The 17,058-nt window shown below is 49.6% G+C and overlaps 1 protein-coding gene across 18 annotated transcripts in view; it reads right to left on the bottom strand.

The window, feature by feature from the left end:
* Positions 1 to 17,058, bottom strand: part of AGAP1 (ArfGAP with GTPase domain, ankyrin repeat and PH domain 1) — a 541,118-nt gene that overhangs the window by 115,337 nt on the left and 408,723 nt on the right. For 15 of the 18 annotated variants that reach the window (XR_008295656.1, XM_053215993.1, XM_053215994.1 and 12 more), the window contains one exon: positions 15,181 to 15,342. The exons of 2 other annotated variants lie outside the window; for them this stretch is intronic. Coding sequence is in view for 15 of the 16 variants with exons in the window: in XM_053215993.1 (XP_053071968.1) it covers positions 15,181 to 15,342 (162 nt within the window). In the remaining variant the exon portion in view is untranslated. Of the gene's footprint in view, positions 1 to 10,994; positions 15,106 to 15,180; positions 15,343 to 17,058 lie in introns of those variants that run through there. One more of the 18 variants, XM_053215998.1, reaches the window with a different exon arrangement.

Here is a 17,058-nt window from a genome sequence, read left to right as displayed (position 1 = left end):
TGTCCACACAGCGGAACATTCCTCAGCCTTAAAAAGGAGTCAAGCCCGGCCACCTCCTAGAGCCTGGTTGAGCCTTGGAAACACGCTGGGTAAAAGCAGCCAGTCACGAAGGACAGACACCTGTTGACAGAACACATCTACCTCGGGCAGATCCGCAGAGCCAGGAAGTAGGTAGACATTCCCTGGGGCCGGGGGACAGGGCTTGGCTATGCAGGTTTTTGGGGCCATGATAAAGTTCTGGAAATCACCAGTGGTGATGGTTGGACGACACCGTGAATGTAACCGATGTTAGGGAGTTGTAACCTCAAATGTGACAAACTTCCTGTTACATATTTTCTCACAATAAAAAGTATATACAACGGGGTATTATTCGGCAATCAAAATGAATGAGATCTTGCCATTTGCAACTACGTGGATGGAACTGGAGGGTATTATGCTACGCAAAATTAGTCAGAAAAAGACAAATACCATATGACTTCACTCATATGAAGACTTTAAGAGACAAGACAAATGAACATAATAAGGGAAGGGAAACAAAAATAATATAAAAACAGGGAGAGGGACAAAACAGAAGAGACTCATAAATATGGAGCACGAACTGAGGGTTACTGGAGGGGTTGTGGGAAGGGGGATGGGCTAAACAGGTAAGGAGCACTAAGGAATCTACTCCTGAAATCATCGTTGCACTAGATGCTAATTTGGATGTAAATTAAAAAAAAAAACAACAATGTTCAAAAAGTAGCAAAACATAAGGAAAGAGAGTACGAAAGCAAGGGAGAAAAAGAAGTAGATTAAGGTGTGGATGGGAACAGAGAGAAAACAGCAAGAAAATCCCGGATGGAGGAAGATGGAAAAAGAAAGAAACAGGAGAGGAGACGCCAGAATGAGGGACAATGGAGAGAAGAGCTAGAAGGGAAGAATGGAGGCACGGGAAAGGTGACAGATGTGACCACCGGTCATTCACCCACGACGCAGCCCTGCTGGGACGGACGCCCTCCTGGCCCTGGTCCTTCCCCAACATCTCCGCTGAGGCTCCAGCTTTCCCTGCCGGGCCCTAGGTCTCACCCCCATGCAGCCCCAGCCTCCCGGGAGCCCCAGGTTTCCCCTGACACAGGCTTCCTCTCCCATCCTTTCCATGGAGACCACCTGCAAATGGCCCCGCAGCGGTGAGTGCCTTTACGCAGACCTTGAGCGCTTACGGGATGTTCCATCACACTCACATAAGGTACTTGTCGACAGTGTGGAGGGGGGAATTTGAAACACTCTGGGGTTTGGAAACAAAGTTAGGCCAGGAACTAGATTTGGCCTATACATTAACGGCTCTCAAATCTGGTCTTAGAATTCTTCAAGCAAAGGAACTTGGGACAGAGTCCTCCGTGGGTCAACTAAGCTGAGAAGTTGTGATCAGAAATTGAAGGTAATGAGTTATTGGGGCATCTGGGTGGCTCAGTTGGTTAAGTGTCTGACTCTTGAATTTGGCTCAGGCCACGATTTCATGGTTCGTGGGTTCAAGCCCTGTGTCAGGCTCTGCGCTGATAGAGAGGTGGTGCCTGCTTGGGATTCTCTCTCACCATCTCTCTCCGCCCCTCTCCCACTTGTGCTCTCAAAATAAATAAAATAAGCTTGAAAACAAAGGGGATGAGGGAATGAGTTGAAACCAGCAACATATTCATCTTCAAGTGTTCCAAAGGCAAGAAGACCAATGGCCCCCTTCACCGCCATTTTGGAACCATGTGAGGGTTGGAGGTGCTCCTTTCGAGGAGATGGTGGCCGAGGGCTGGCTTTGTTTCCTTTCCATGAGTACTCATGGTGGGGGTGTTCCCCCCCCCCCACATTTTGCTGCTCAAAGCAAAATGGCCAAACCATGGCTATGTCCGTTTCCCCCCGGCTGGCAGAACTGGGGGGAAATTTGCCAATACCTGTCTTTAGCATGCACCGAGAGCCAGTGACAATACAGGTTACATTCGTTGTTATGAGTTGTTCAAGAAGACGGCCCCAAACCACCAACCACAGTGGTGGCTCCTGACAATCCAGGCACATGGTCAAGGTTACTACAGGCAGGTGAATCCCTCCCTCCTTCTTGTCTCCTAGCTTCAAGAGACTGATCTCCCAACAGTGAGAAGAATCAACATCTGGGGGTGGGGGGAGGAGGATTCAAGAAAGTAGATGATTCTAAATTGTTTCCATCAATTGATTGGCCTGTTCAGGGTAAATTACATGTTAATTACAAGACATAGTCTGCATTCACTGGTGAAACTGTATACATTTATTGACTCTTTCTCTTTATTTATTTATTTAAAAAAATTTTTTTTAACGTTTTATTATTTATTTTTGAGACAGAGAGAAACAGAGCATGAACAGGGGAGGGGCAGAGAGAGAGGGAGACACAGAATCTGAAACAGGCTCCAGGCTCTGAGCTGTCAGCACAAAGCCTGATGCGGGGCTCGAACCCACGGACCGTGAGATCATGACCTGAGCCGAAGTCGGACACCAACCAAGCCACCCAGGCGCCCCTGACTCTTTCTCTTTAAATGTTAAGTACTAGATTCACCTGTTCAGGTAAACTTACGAGGCCGAAAAGAGATCATACTGTATGCCAGCTAAAATTATGGCCTTTACAACTTGCATTATTTGCTAATTGTGGATTTGGTATTTTCCAGTTGTAAAAATACATTTTGTCAACCTGTTGAAACACAGCCATGGGTAAAATGACAATAGTCTTTAATGGCTTGAATATGAAATGATTAAATTAAGGAATATCCTTCTGACAGCCTATTACAAGATCTTTTATTTAATATGAATTTATTCCTTAGGAGAAGTCCTAGAGAGCCACGGATGTGGAGGATGTGAACCCAGAGGTTCCCCTGGGGGGTTGAGAGGCTACAGACGGGGTTTAATCTCCCACACATTGCAAGGAAGCAATTATTGCAAGGCGGCAATTACTGCTGCTAAAAGATGGTCAATTTTGATTTTGTTCGTGATTTTGTCTTTTAAAGAATCATCACTAAAATCTACACTGATAGAAAATACTTTATTTTCATGATACTGAGAAAGGAAAAAGCCCTCTGTGTGTGTGTGTGTGTGTGCGCGCGCGCGCGCGCACGCACGCGCGCTTGTGTGCTCAGAAAACATGAAGTTAGGGATTCTGTTAAGTTCTCCTACGGCTGTTTAGTAACCTTGCCTACAGTGAATCATGGCTTCTGCAGAGAGCCACTGAAGAGGAAAGTTATTCCCACCTGCAGAAAGCAAGAAAGCTCTAAATGAAAACCAAGTAAAAGAACAAAGCACCCTATTTACTCAATTAAGAAGAGTCAAGTCAGGTTACTGAGGTACCCAGTGGCGAAACGGTATGGTTCCCATCTCCGGTGTCACTCCCCTCAAGGACCGGAGGCCACTGAACACCGAGCCTTTGGTGGATTCAACATAGATTTCTAGAAGCATCCCACGCCGACCCCCTGGCTTTTCCACGTCCAATTTCTCAGTCTTGCACACATGTTAAAAAGAACTTTGAAGTTTCCCTATCCGATGATTCTGAGCCTATCTATCCACCAAGAACCTGAATTGAGAGTGTAACACGAGGAAGCAAAAATCCCGGTTTAGTTTATAACCGTTTTCTCTTATGCAAATTACCATGCACTTAATTGCGTTGCCGTCACAATGGACAACATTCAGTGATCATTCTGGTAGGAGAAATCCCATCTTTTCACATATCACTTGGCTTCGAGATCAGTAACGGGAGGGAAACGACAGCATGAACTATGTGCTAACAGCCCTCCTGGGCACCAGGCAGTGAGCACGCCGGGCCCAGCGCGTCGATGCGCGCCCCACAATTACTTGCGACCGGCCGGCCAACTGTAGGCTGCGTCTGCTACCTTATTTCCCTGCCCATGAAAATATCTCTGGGTAATTAGTGCTTTCCGGCCAAGATGGAGACCCATCCCCTCGAAGCCCGGAGCTTCACCTGGACCAGCCTGGGAGCCCGGACACACTGGCCATGTCATTGAACCTGTCTTCCATGCTCAACATGTGTGCCTGGAGGCAGACGACACAGAATATCTTAAATATTATCAAACGTTGTATCATTAAACAGAAATTAGACGGAAACAAGGGCAGCCCAGAGATTGACGGGGAGTTCAGATGCTCTAAATGGCTAATATGTCCATTTTTCACCTGAAGCCCTCTCCAAATGCAGTTTTGCTATTAAGCAAAACCCAAAGAAAGGTAATCAATTCCAACTAAAAAGCACTTATCCTGGGATGATGGTGTGCAAGGCACTTCAAACCCCTGGCTGCCTGCCAAACCCAGACAACACCATCAATGTTTCTGACTATCCGGGAGCACAGGGGCCATGCATAATTGACTAGAAGATGGGCTAAAACTGTGCCCAATCAGTGTGTGATCAAAAACGCGTGGAATATTCAGCACCACTTGATTACATGGAGGCTTGTCCTTTTCTCTCTCCTCATGAAATCTCTTCAAGGTCCAGAGTACTGTAATAAGATCATTACTGTCAACCGCTACGAATCGTAGGCAATGAGTCTTGGGATAGGAAGTCATACTTCACAAGCTCCCCTGGTCTCTCTCTCTCTCTCTCTCTTTTTTTTTTTTTTGTATTTTACTGCACGCAGAGGCAGCAAGGCGACGAGGTGGCAGATAATGATCACATCACTGTGTGGCAACTAGAAAGGCACTTTTAAAGGAAAAGCAGAGAGAAATCAGCTTAAGAAAAACTAAAACATTCTCCCTTTGCTTTTTTCCCCCCTTAAAAAAAATTAAATAGAATTAAGCTGTGTGCAGTTTGTCACTTTTCATGAACTCTGGTATAATGTCATTGAATTTAACCGTTTGCGAGATTTTCATATTGCCACAAAGCCCATTACCCCACAGACAAATGGCCAATTTTCTCCATGTCCCGAGCACAAAAGGAGCCCTTGATAAGTTGTGTGTGTGTGTGTGTGTGTGTGTGTGTGTGTGTGTGTTGTGTGTGGACGGCCATGCCCGCCGAAGGGCTCGCGGTGCCTACTTCTTTCATTGGCGAGGACACCCCGAGCTCAGAGCCTGGCGCCCACGGCGCAGCTGACACGCGAAGGGGGTGGAGTTGAAAGCAGGAGGTAACGCATTAGCACAGATTACGAAACAAACAGAGCTGGCCTCAAACCGCACCAGCTCCGGAGCCTCCCCGGCACATTCCGGTAACGCAGGAGCGTGCGGTCAGACCCGGGGAGCCCGCGAGGCAGATATTTGATTAATACATAAATCGGCAACGCGGGGTTCGAGCAGACGGTGGGGGGGGGGGGCTTCATCCACGAGCTTCCCTCCTCCCTCCCATCTGCAAACCGCCTCACTGCCCCGTCCCCCCTCCAAAAAGGGGGCCGTCCTCAGGACGAACATAAAAACGCAGGTTCATGGCATCGCAGTTACACGTCCCTACCGAAGTTGCAAAAAAAGTTTCCAGAGCGATGCCCCCTCGTCACCGCTGGGAGACAGCCTGTCCTCTAATCCTGCAGAGTAGCTGAAGCAGTGACACCCAAATTGCACGTGAATGCACCAGAGCGTGCAGGCATGCACACACGAGAGGGAAGAAACAAGTGTGCCGAGAAGCTTGCGCCACAGCAGGGGTGCTGGGGACAGATGGACAGCACAGGCCCCCAGCACACGTCCTAGAGGCCCGAGGCAGACCCCGGATTCCTGTCACCTTCAGATCCTGGGCAATTACTTCACTGAACCTTTTCCTTCACCCGTGAAAACGGAGGCACCCGTCCCGCCCGCCAACACCACCGGGGCGTTTGAAGGCCGTGATGACGTAGCACGTGTTGAAGAGCAGACGGTGAATCAACGCTGGCTTCCTTCCTTCACGATTAATGACGTGTCCTGACAAGGGTCCGAGGCCCCGGGGACGGCAGACCCGTTTCCAACCTGACTCACCGAGTCCATGAAACACCTTCTTTAAATGGCACGACGGGGCACAGTCAACCCACAGTCAGTCACAAGGAACAGAAGGTTACAAGGCTGTACAGGCTGAATGTCTGTGCCCTTCCAAAATTCTTCTGAAGGCTATGCTTCTGGAGACGGAGGCCTGGGGAGGTGACGAGGGTTAATGCGGAGAGTGCGGGGCCCTCGGGATGCAGTGAGTGGCCTCCTACGAGGAGGAAAGGCCACGAAGACACGGCGAGAAGCCGGGAATCAGGTCCTCCCCAGGAACTAGAGGGGCCTCATTCCGCTCCCGGATTGCAGCCTCCAGCATGGAGAGAAATGATTCCTACCCCCCAAGCCGCCAGTCTGTGTTATCTTGTCCTAGCGGCCCCCGTGGACTAAGATACAAGGTGTATGCGCATTTTATTTATACTTCCCGTTTACTAAGTTGCCTTTAAAAAAATTTTTTAAGTGTTTATTTATTTTTGAGAGAGAGAGAAAGAAAGAGACAGAGTGTGAGCAGGGGAGGGGCAGAGAGGGAGACACAGGGTCCGAAGCAGCTCCAGGCTCTGAGCTGTCAGCACAGAGCCCGACGCGGGGCTCAAACTCACGAACCAGGAGATCACGATCCAAGCTGAGGCCGGAGGCTTAAACGACTGAACCACCCAGGCACCCCCCAACTTGTCTTTACGTAGACTAAGTTTTAGGTTTAATCGCCACCTTTATTCTGTTTTGTTTTACATCCTCAGGAATAAAGTCCTCTCGACACATGGGTTCCATCGTTCCCAGCTCCGGGAGGGAAGACGCCGCGAACTGCGCTCCAACCTCCGACACAGAAACCTCACAGGCGCCACCACGTCCCCAAGTCCCCTGGGTGTAAGCATCTAACGCGGAACGCACCGACGTCTGCGCCCCCACGAGGCCAAGACACGGGAGTTGCACACACATCGTCACCGCTTTCTTCTGAACGTCAGTTTCAGTTGGCAGCCCGTGCTCTTTGTGGCAAGATACACGCGGCAGAGCGAAAGCGTAAAGAGTGCCCGGACGACCGAGAACAATCACCCGGGCTGAGCAGTGCTGACTCTGCCCAGCTCAGGAAGCACAGTGCATCACACCGTGGTCTCAGTTCTGTCGCAGACCTAAGTGACAACCAAAGGCCCTGGCAGCTCTAATGTCCTGAGAACATTAAGCAAAGGACTTCGAGGGGTTATCCTGACACCCACCGAAAGGTCACGTGACCCGGCGTCCCAAATCTCCGCAGCATTCCAACCCCAGGGCGCCCAGAAGGAAACACGCTGTCTCCCGATCTACTGATGGATGCTGGAGGCCGTGGGCGGCTCCCGCCGACTGAACCCCAGTGCACGCCAGCACCCCTAAGTTTGGGGAAAAGAAGAGGCACTGAGGTCGGTCACGCGCCTGTATTTTAGGACAGGGACCTTGAAAGGAGTTCGCGCTTCTCACAGGGGAGCCTGTGCTCGTGGGTGGCAGGAGACGGAGGAGGTCCAGCTGTCCTGTCCCACGAGGAGTCTCCTTGGGACGCCTGGACCCCCAAAGTGCCTCATAACAAGATTTATCACGTATCCGCTATTCGTATTCCCCCTCCTTTTCTGGAGCAGCAGATGGTTCTCTACGCGGCGGGAGGCGGATGAACGGCTCACCTCTGCCGCCGAGCCTCCCTTGGGGGCCCCAAGGCGCCGGGTGCCTTGGGCTCCTGGATGGGCTGCTCGGGGGCCACGGCTGGTTTCCGGATGTGCACACTCCACCTGCACCTGACAGTGGGCATCCTGAAGGCAGGGGCCACCCCACTCACTTTTACATCAGCACCAGGCATAGCTCTGGCCGTGCAGCAGGGGATCAATGCACTTCCAGGAACTGAATCTAACTCTTTAGTTTGTGTGTACTTGAAAAAAAAAACATGATCAAAAATCCTTCTCTTGTTGTCAGCGCATCATGATGGGGATCCTCTGTTCTGGCTCTTCCTGCTGTGGTCGACTCATCTTTGTTTATTTCCGACCCGCCGGCTTCCACAAAGGATCCGTGTGTGCCTCCAGCTCGTGTGTGTTGGGAGGTCTGTACCCTGCAGGATGGCTTTTGAGTCCACTGTGCCCCATCTATAATGTCAATGTCTAGAGTAAGCCCACAGCTACTCCGTTCCAGCAAGTCTGTTCTCGTGGGAGCCGGGGTTACAACCTGAGAACTCTCTTTGGTAAAACAATCCGGTTTGTGGGGAGTAACAAGTCCCTCCGAGTATGTGGCGTCTCCTCTAACTTCCGGCTCGACGGCGAAGAAACACAGCCACCCTGGCTCCCTTGTCCGAGTTACTGTATTTTAGGAGTGTCTTCCCGGAGGAAGTTTGAATGCTTGGCTTTTCCACATTCACTCTGATCAACTGCTCAACTCAACGACTCGGAGGCACTAAACCAGTTTAAGTAATGAGAAAGTTCCATCAGGAAGTCCTTATTGTTACAGAAAATCGCTGGCATTTATGGAGCCTTCTCATGCCTTCTCCTTTTAGGCAAGGTGGCGGCCACAATTAAAACAAGGAGCGGACATGAGGGGGGCTGTGGGAATGTTCCTGAAGGTTAACAGGCGCAAACCCAAGGTGACATGTGACAGTAATGCCTGCGTGGCTTTCATAAACCTCCCTTCCCTCCCCCTCCAGTGACCTCGAGACAACACGAAATTAAATGAGAAAACCCTGCGGACAGGAAGCAAGGCATGAACCCCTTCCTCGGCCCTGACCCCATGCTGGCCGTGTGTGCCATCGCAGGTGACAAGGAGTGGCTGGCTGTGGCCAAGGAGAGAGGAAGAGTGAGGACGTCGTGGGGACGAGACACTTCTGTGACAAAAGAAACAGACTGCCCCCCAGTCACGAGGTGCCAGGCGCCCCCAATGGCCCAGCGATGCCCCAAACTGTGGGACAGTCAACGCAGCCTGCTGGTCACAGGCTAAGCGAGCTTTCACGCACCTGGGTACTGCTTTCCGGTAATTCTAAGTATCCAGGAAGAAGCCTGGACAAGGCTCGTGCACAGTTCTTTATTTTCTCTCCAAAGTGCCTTCCAAAACCTCAGCTACTGAAGAAAAACAATTTTTTTCCTGAGGTAAAAGGTAACTGGTCAGGTACGGCCACACCCGTCCTCTTAGGAGTAGCTCAGTGAAGGCCAAAGTCCGTTTTGCGCCAAATCCGATCCTCACCGGTGGGGCTTTAAGTTGTTGTGAACAGAGGATATTTGATGAAAAGGTGATGCTTTCTGCAGCACTTTATTAGATGAAAGAGTCACGGGTACTCAATCTGCAGAATGTAAAATTAAGCTCTACAGTACATTACCTTTTCCTAACTTCGCTATTTTGTACTGCTTCGGAACGACCCAGGCCTCTTGTTTACTTTTTAATTAAAAAAAATTTTTATTTCTTTATTTTGAGAGAGAGGCTGAGCAGGGGAGGGGCAGAGAGAGGCAGAGAGAGAGTCCCAAGCAGGCTCCACGCTATTATCAGCTGTCAGTGCAGAGCCTGATGCAGGGATTGAAGTCACAAACCACTGGATCATGGCCTGAGCCAAAATCAAGAGTCGGTCGCTTAATCGACTGAGCCACCCGGGCGCCCCTACCCAGGCTTCTTTAAAGATGGTTTTAAAAGGCAGCCGGTCTCTTGTGTGATGTTATCTCCAAGCTAAGGCTCTAAAGGACTGGAGGGAGAGAGAGAGGGGAGGAGGGAGGAACGGAGTTTCACTTCTCGTGGGTCTCATGGAGCCCAACACATAGTGCTTCCTTGCTGCTGGCTGCTTGGTATTTGATGAAGAATAAAATGACTCACCATGTCAGGTTCTTCTGTGACAGAGGGAAGGAAAACTCTGTCTGGCCCGACCTTTGCAACTTAGAGTTAATGAGATTTGTACACAGGCTGGGGCCTCGCCTCCCATTGCTCAGCGAATGCAGCTGTGACGGCTTTTCTTTCTTTTTTTTTTAATTATCCTAAACGGAGAGAGGCCGTTGTGACTTTTCCTCCACAAGATAATATTTCAGTATCCATCCAGGGTCAACCACACAATGGTTCTATAAAGACCCAGAATGAACAACCAAGGGATACAATAAATTCTCTCCTGAGACTTTCAGAACAGAGCGCGGCGAACCCAAGGGGGAAAGACACCCGTCAGGATTTCTGCATACCCTCCTGTATACTAAGATTGGGCAAATCCAGACTGGCTCGGAGTTTTTAAAGGAAGGTCTTTGCTACGCAACTTCTGGATGTCATGATCCATATGAAAGGATCTTTACGTGGAATCTAAGAAATGTCGAGGAAGCGACTCTGTCTGCCCCACTCCTAGATTCAAAAGCCGCTCCACATACCTCAAAGACCTGCTTTTTGCCTGGTGGAAAGAGTTGGAGGCAGAGAATCAAGACACAGTTCTGTCACCTACCAGCAACCTGACCCTGGACAAGAAAGCCACTTAACCTCTCTCTCCTTCCACCTTTTCACTGGGGAAACAGGGAAATCAGCACTTGACGCAAACTTGCATGCATGTTGCAAAACTAACGAGAACCACCAGAACTGGCACCAGAGAACGAGACTGCGGGGTCCACGGTTCCGTTTCAGAGATGGTGAGTCCCCAGTGAACCCCGGCTACGAAGTGGCCAAGGCAGGATCGCCAAAAGACGGCAAGTCGTTAACGGTCTGCGTGGTTCCCGCTGCCCAGGGGTTTCTGGGCACGTACCCTCCAGCTTGGTTCTGTCGAGTCCAGGGCGTCCTTCTAGAGCCCGGAATCCACTGCAGCCAGTGCGGTGCCCACTGCAGGGGACGGTGCCCCCACCTCTCAGGGCAGCCCTGACTCTCACAAAGTTTCCCTTTTAATATCTGAAGCAAAATCCAGCTTCTTGAAGCTTCCGCCCAGCGGCCCCAAAGAAATCTACTCCTGGGCCAGCCAGGGTCCCTTCCACTATGTGAACATAGTTCGTGTCTCTCCTGGAGCAAATCAAATCCAACTTAAAATCAAGATCACCAATACTTTAATATCCAATGTTCCCAACGGTCTATTAAATAGGAGTACGGGTAGAGATGGGATACGTGAATTTTTAAAAAAAAAAAAACGTAGTAACCACCTGCCCCTCTTTTATGGTGGTTAGAGGATGTTGGCTTCTAAGAGGCTCCCTCTTCTCAAAGTTAATCTCAGTGAGAAGGTGTCCTATGCCCGCCCAAAGTTAGCAGCCTTAGCCATCAGCACTGGGAGCAACCAGGCATCCATCACTCTCCTGGAGTAGTCTGCTTTATGTGACATATGGTGTCACTCTCACAAAGAGCGCACTGCCCTAGCTTGTACCTCACATTTCCTCCACGCCACAAGGAAGGGGCTCGATCGCTTTTAATTTTTGACTCTTTAAATGACACGAACAGTTATACATGAGCCCAGTGACTGGCTTGATCATCCAAACATCTGCTCTAGGGCTCATCATATACATCATGCATATCCACACACAATCGAGTTGCGATTTGGAACTCCAAATATACGTAAAGATAAGGAATTGTTTTATGTTTATACTTCTGAAGATCAGAGTATCTGCTCCTATAACTTACTAGATTTCACCCCATTCATTTTAAGTTATAAATATGTGTAAATGACTGTTTGACAGGTTACAGCACCTTTTTTAAAAAATTTATTTTTGACAGAGAGAGAGAGAGAGAAACAGAAGGAGCAGAGGAGGGGCAGAGAGAGAGAGAGGGAGACAAAGAATCCGAAGCAGGCTCCAGGCTCTGAGCCAGTCAGCACAGAGCCCGACACGGGGCTCAAACCCACGAGCTGTGAGATCATGACCTGAGCCAAAGTCGGACGCTCAACCGACTGAGCCACCCAGGCGTCCTGGGTACAGCGTCATCTGCCACTGAGTGTGGAGTTTAATCGTTGTTCTTCAGCATAAGAGAACTAGGATAACTAACCACGAATGCTGATGCTGCAAAAACCTGGCTAGAAGGGAGGTCCTTATTTCTATCAGGTAGACCAAGAGCCCCCGTGTGGACAGAGGGTTTCTGGCTTCTGAGGCAACATCAATACGGATGATATGCACTTTTAGCTCGTACTTTGGGAACACACATGCCACCGAGTTGAGGAACATCTGGCACCAGAATACTTGTGCTTGGCTGGGAGTCTAGGAAGGCTGTGTGGCGGGCTCCTTCCTGCACCCGGCTGGGAAATGATACCGAAGCGCGTTTAGGAAGCTCCGACCGCCCCGTTGGCCGGGCTTCGGTCAGGCCCTCGGGAGACGGTGCTGGGCAGTGCACACCCCTGAGCGAGAGGCTGCTGGTCTCCTACATTCCTGCAAGTCAGTGGCACGGACTTCCCCGGGGATTGCTAAGAGGCACGTAAGAGGCATGAGTCCCTGGCTTCCGTTGCCTCGTCTCTGCCTTTTCTGTCTCTGCCTTGAACCTGGACCTATGTGACTGGTGCTCTTTGGTTTCCAGTTGGGTTTAGTCGAAGCGGGGAGGAAGGGGATCGGAGAAATCAGGGAGAGGAATGAGGTTAGGGTGATCCTCTCGGGTCCCTCCCCACAGGCTGCACACGTCCCTCTCCTGAGGGTCGTTGTTCCCGACCGGAGGCGTTCTCTGGACAGCTCTCCCTCTGGGCCCTGATAACTGGCACCCCCCCATTGGCCCCTGGGGTTCCACACCACCCCTATAGAGATATAATTAAAATTAAACACTATCCTCTAAAAAGCAAACAAGTACAGCTAGCTTTAACTTCAAAAACAGATGGTTCAGTTAGACGGTTTACACCATTTACCTAAAGGAGCTACTGGTTTGTTAAGACTGTTAAAAAAATATTGTGTATCATTGAACCTAAAATGACCTCAATTGCAGGTTGCATTATGACTTCAGAGATGTTACAACGTGGGGAAAAAAGCGTACCTTAGAAATAACGCAATATAGCGTGTCTCACAAAAATGACTCATTTACTGTTTTGTGCGTAACCTTTCCTAGGGAAAAATGATACGTTTTCTTTTTATAGAGAACCTGTTGCCTTATTTTCTACTGAAAAGATGTCACGGCCGTTGGCGTTACAGGTACAATAATCTCTTAACTAGGAAGTGAGGGGCACAGTTTCCCTTCTGATCGTTGGTGTTGAATTTGTGAACACACGTCAACCATTACTCATCATCTATCCTCTCGACACCATTGTGACTTCTAATTTGGGTGTTTCTGTGGTGCCTGGAAGTCTGTCTTTCTGTCTGTGTCATCACCTCGGCAGTAACGCCTTTTGATGAAAGGGTCCGTGGTTGTTTTTGGATCGAGGATCTGTCTCAGCCTTATTACACGCTATTGCTCAGAGCACAGGGTACAATCCCGGTAACGCACGAAACGGGCTGGAAGCTTCTTAGGTGTCCAACAAGCTCATGGACACTTCTCAAACTTCCTTCGATTCCCCACTGGCTGACTGGGACACTGGTTTCAAGCAGGAGTCCAATCAAACATGAAACTACTAATTCACTTTACGGCTGTATCTTATTCGCATGGCTTTCACTCTGCCAGGTGGGTAGGTGGGATACTTGGAAAGTGCGACGTATGGATAATGTACACTATACGTCGACCTGATAATCAGTGTCTACCAAGTGTCGCTCCTGGAAAAAAGTCATCAGTCTGAAACATGACACACCCAATAAGGTGTTTATCTGTGACCCGGACAGGAAGCCTTTCCCTAAAGCAAATCTTACTCTGCCCTTGGGTATGTGTGGCACACGTCACCCACCCTCATGAGAGGCCAGGCTTCTTCCTGGTTTTGCTCTAAGCCTCCTGTTAGGGTGGGGCGTGTCCACACGCCCCTGGCTATGGCCGGGGGGGCCTCTGCTAAAGGACTGTGTGAAAGAGTCTCAGCAAGGCTCAGCATCTGGGGCCGATTCTTTTCCGGTGGGAAGGTCAGTAACGTCTGGGTGGGTGCTGTGATCCACAATTGTTATTTTTCACCACTGCTGATAGAACAGAATCATCCTCATTTGTCATAACAGGAAAAAGTCGGTCTTTATTGGCTGAACTTATTAGCAGGGAGCCTATGGGAGGCAAAATGGTAAGAATTGTAAGGAAGGGCTTTCAGGCTCTTCCCCACTTGGCCACCATGAGAGCAAGCTACTGGCCACGCTGAACGTCTGACTCCTCATTATGCAAGAAACCACACCGCCACTCAGCTCCCAGAATCGCGTAAACATCAAACTCTGCGCGTGCACCATAAACTCTGTTCCTTCCTTACTAGTGGATGCATTGTGGGCTTATAGGCTCCTCGCTGGCTATTAGGAGGGAATAAGCCACTTTCTCGAATGCTGCAAACTGTACTTCCGAACCAACAGGCAGAGGATTCAGAAAAAGCACGGCAGGAATGGGGAAGGAACAAGAGTAGAAGTTATAAAAGTATTTCTGGTGTGTGTGTGGAATCCTTGTTGAAAACAGACCCCTTCACCACGGACGGTGCCACAAGTAACAATTCGTGGTCAACAAGAACGCTATGAAATTTTAATTTTCCTTTGAAGTATTTCTTCAGCTTGTTTTTTCTTACAACTGCATTCACGTCGCCTCTCATAATGGGATGTGTGTGTGTGTGTGTGTGTGTATCACCACTTTGTATCCCTGGAATAACAACATGTAAATCCATCTGAAGGAGCCACTTCAGAAAGGTCACATCTGGCCATCACCGAGAATAAAAACGAAGGACTTGACGTAAGCGAAAGGAGAATCAAGCCAAACCGTGACAAACCGTGACAGCTGGAATATTAATAGAGGCCACAAGACAAAAAGACGGGATAGACACTCACAGGAGGAGCGTGTATTCATAACAGGTTGCCAAAAGCCGGAACTGAGGTAGCTGTCTCGTAAGGATTGAGACCAGCCAGTATCAGAAAAGACTCCTGGAGTAGGAGAGGCAACAACCTTTATTGGAATAATACAACATGGCGCACCTCCCAGTTGGGAGTGGACATGCTCGCCCCAGGGTGTGGAGGGAGGGCAAGACGGAGAACCTGGCCAGGCGTGTGACAGGGAGACCAGAGTTGCCTCACACCAGAGGACTGCCAGGAGGTGAGACAACTGATTTGGTTGAAAAATCTCGAGAATCAGTCAGCGACGAGAAGCTTCCAAGGGCCCCACTAGTGCCGTCTTGTACAAAGAGGGCACACGCGGTGACCTGCGCTGCTGTGCATCTGTGGTTCTAAGGGTATGCGACTTCGCCCATTTGAAAAAGGAAAATTAATTTTCCGAAATGCAGACCCTCACCCTGAAGTCCCCGGGAAGCCTTACCTTCAGCAGTGCTGGAGAGACCATCGGCCTTGAAGTTGCTGGTACTTTTCTTCCTTCGGTGCTTCTTTCTGTTGGCGTGAGGGGAGGGGGGCGGGTCGAGCTTGGGGCTGGTGGTGCTGGAGATACTTGGGCTGGAGCACACGGAGTCGCCCAGCCCCGTGTCTGCCATCAGACCGGAAAAGGCAAAAGAACGCAAGAGTTAACACTCGGAAAGAGGCAGGCTTTGCACAAATACGAAAGCAATGTTCCTCCAATATCATATCAGGCCCCACAGGTACTACGTTAATGTGAGATCACTGGGTCGGAGGCCCAGAGCATCCAGTATTCAAACGTCACGGGGCCACCTGCTCTCATGTACCGCCTGCCATTCAAAAACAAGGCCTTTATTTCTGGATCATCTGTAGGCTGTGGAGAACTTAAAGTTCTCTACTTTGCCCGACTGGTGTTCTGGAAAAGGAAAGTGCGGAGTTCATGCGTTTCGTTAGTTTATTTTTCTCTTCCCGTAATTACACCGATACGTTAAAAGTAATTTAGAGATGTGCAAGAATGCATAGAAGGCGTCCTCGTGGGTGGGTCTGGTCCTGTGCGTGCACACAGGACGGAGGGATTCCCGATTCTCCGATTCTCGTAACTTCCACCCTCAACATTAACACGACTGCAACACCCGTTTATTATTATCGAGAAATGGCACGCCACCTCACTCTCCCACCACGGCGGACCCGCCGATTCTCGATCCACTGAAGCTGTTTATACAATTTTAAAACCAGTGCCCAGATGTGATAATTCACTATAGGGGAAACTCAATTTCTTATGTCCATTTTCCTCTTTATCAGAGAGAACAGCAGAGTAGTTCTCTTTGTTCAGGGAATGAGCATGTAATTCAACCACAATGAGAAAGTGCTTTGAAAAAGTGATGGAGAAACACAACCAAACACCCGCAAAGCCTGAAGGGTTCATGATTCAGCATCTCGTAGCTCAAAAGACAGAAAGTTCGCTGCAAAGTACTTAATTTGTTCAACTAGTACATTTTGCGCACCGACTGTGGGCCACGTTTGTAGAAGCTTGGGATCCATCACTGAGAAAGACAGAAAAAGAGTCCCTCCCCAGATACATTAGAAGGTGGTAAAGTATCATGAAAAGCAGCAGGGCTGCACGGAGGCTGGGCCACCCCAAAGTTCCCGCAGGGTACCCTGGGAACATCTGATGGCACGAGACCCCGGAGACTGGTCAACAGGGTCCACTGAAACACTGGCAACCATTTTAAGGAGTCTCAGGAAGAGTGACAACTGGGTGTCTCAGGGATCTGCCCTCCCCCAAAACTGACTTCCCTCTACTTGCCCTCCCAGGCCAGACATCTGGTAAACCTCACTGGGTAACTTTGCCCAAGGAGTAGCAAGCAGGCCTGAGTCCCCTCTTGGCTGCTTCTGTCCCTGTTTTGGGTGAGGGACACAGACTTGAGAAGGCTGGGGCTAGAAGAGGAGTCTTTATTCACAAAGTCACCATTTCTTTTTGGTATGGCCTTTCGAGCTCGCCCCTGCTCTCCATTTAAGCCACAGCTGCCCTTGGTCCCGTCCTTGCCCCCCTGGCCTGGACGGAGCAGCTGATGTGTCTCTTTTCTTCGGGCATTCTGCCTTCTTCTCCCAGACTTTTTTCTACAATATTCATCTTCTAAAAGTGGCAATTCTACATATTTTAAAAATACTAGAGCCCACTGGATAGCAGATGAAAACTGTAAATATCCCAGAAAAAAAGGCTATTCTAATTAACACATTGCACACAATTTCAGAGAGTTCAGAGTCCGCCTGGTGCCGCTAAGGGGTGTCGGGACAAGAGCGTTAGCTGGTCCTAAAGCCTCTAAGAGGCTCTAAGCCTCCCAAA

Source organism: Acinonyx jubatus, chromosome C1, assembly GCF_027475565.1.
Source record: "Acinonyx jubatus isolate Ajub_Pintada_27869175 chromosome C1, VMU_Ajub_asm_v1.0, whole genome shotgun sequence".
NCBI lineage: Eukaryota > Metazoa > Chordata > Mammalia > Carnivora > Felidae > Acinonyx > Acinonyx jubatus.
Note: the sequence above shows the minus strand (reverse complement) of the source record. Positions and strands in the feature narration are given on the sequence as shown.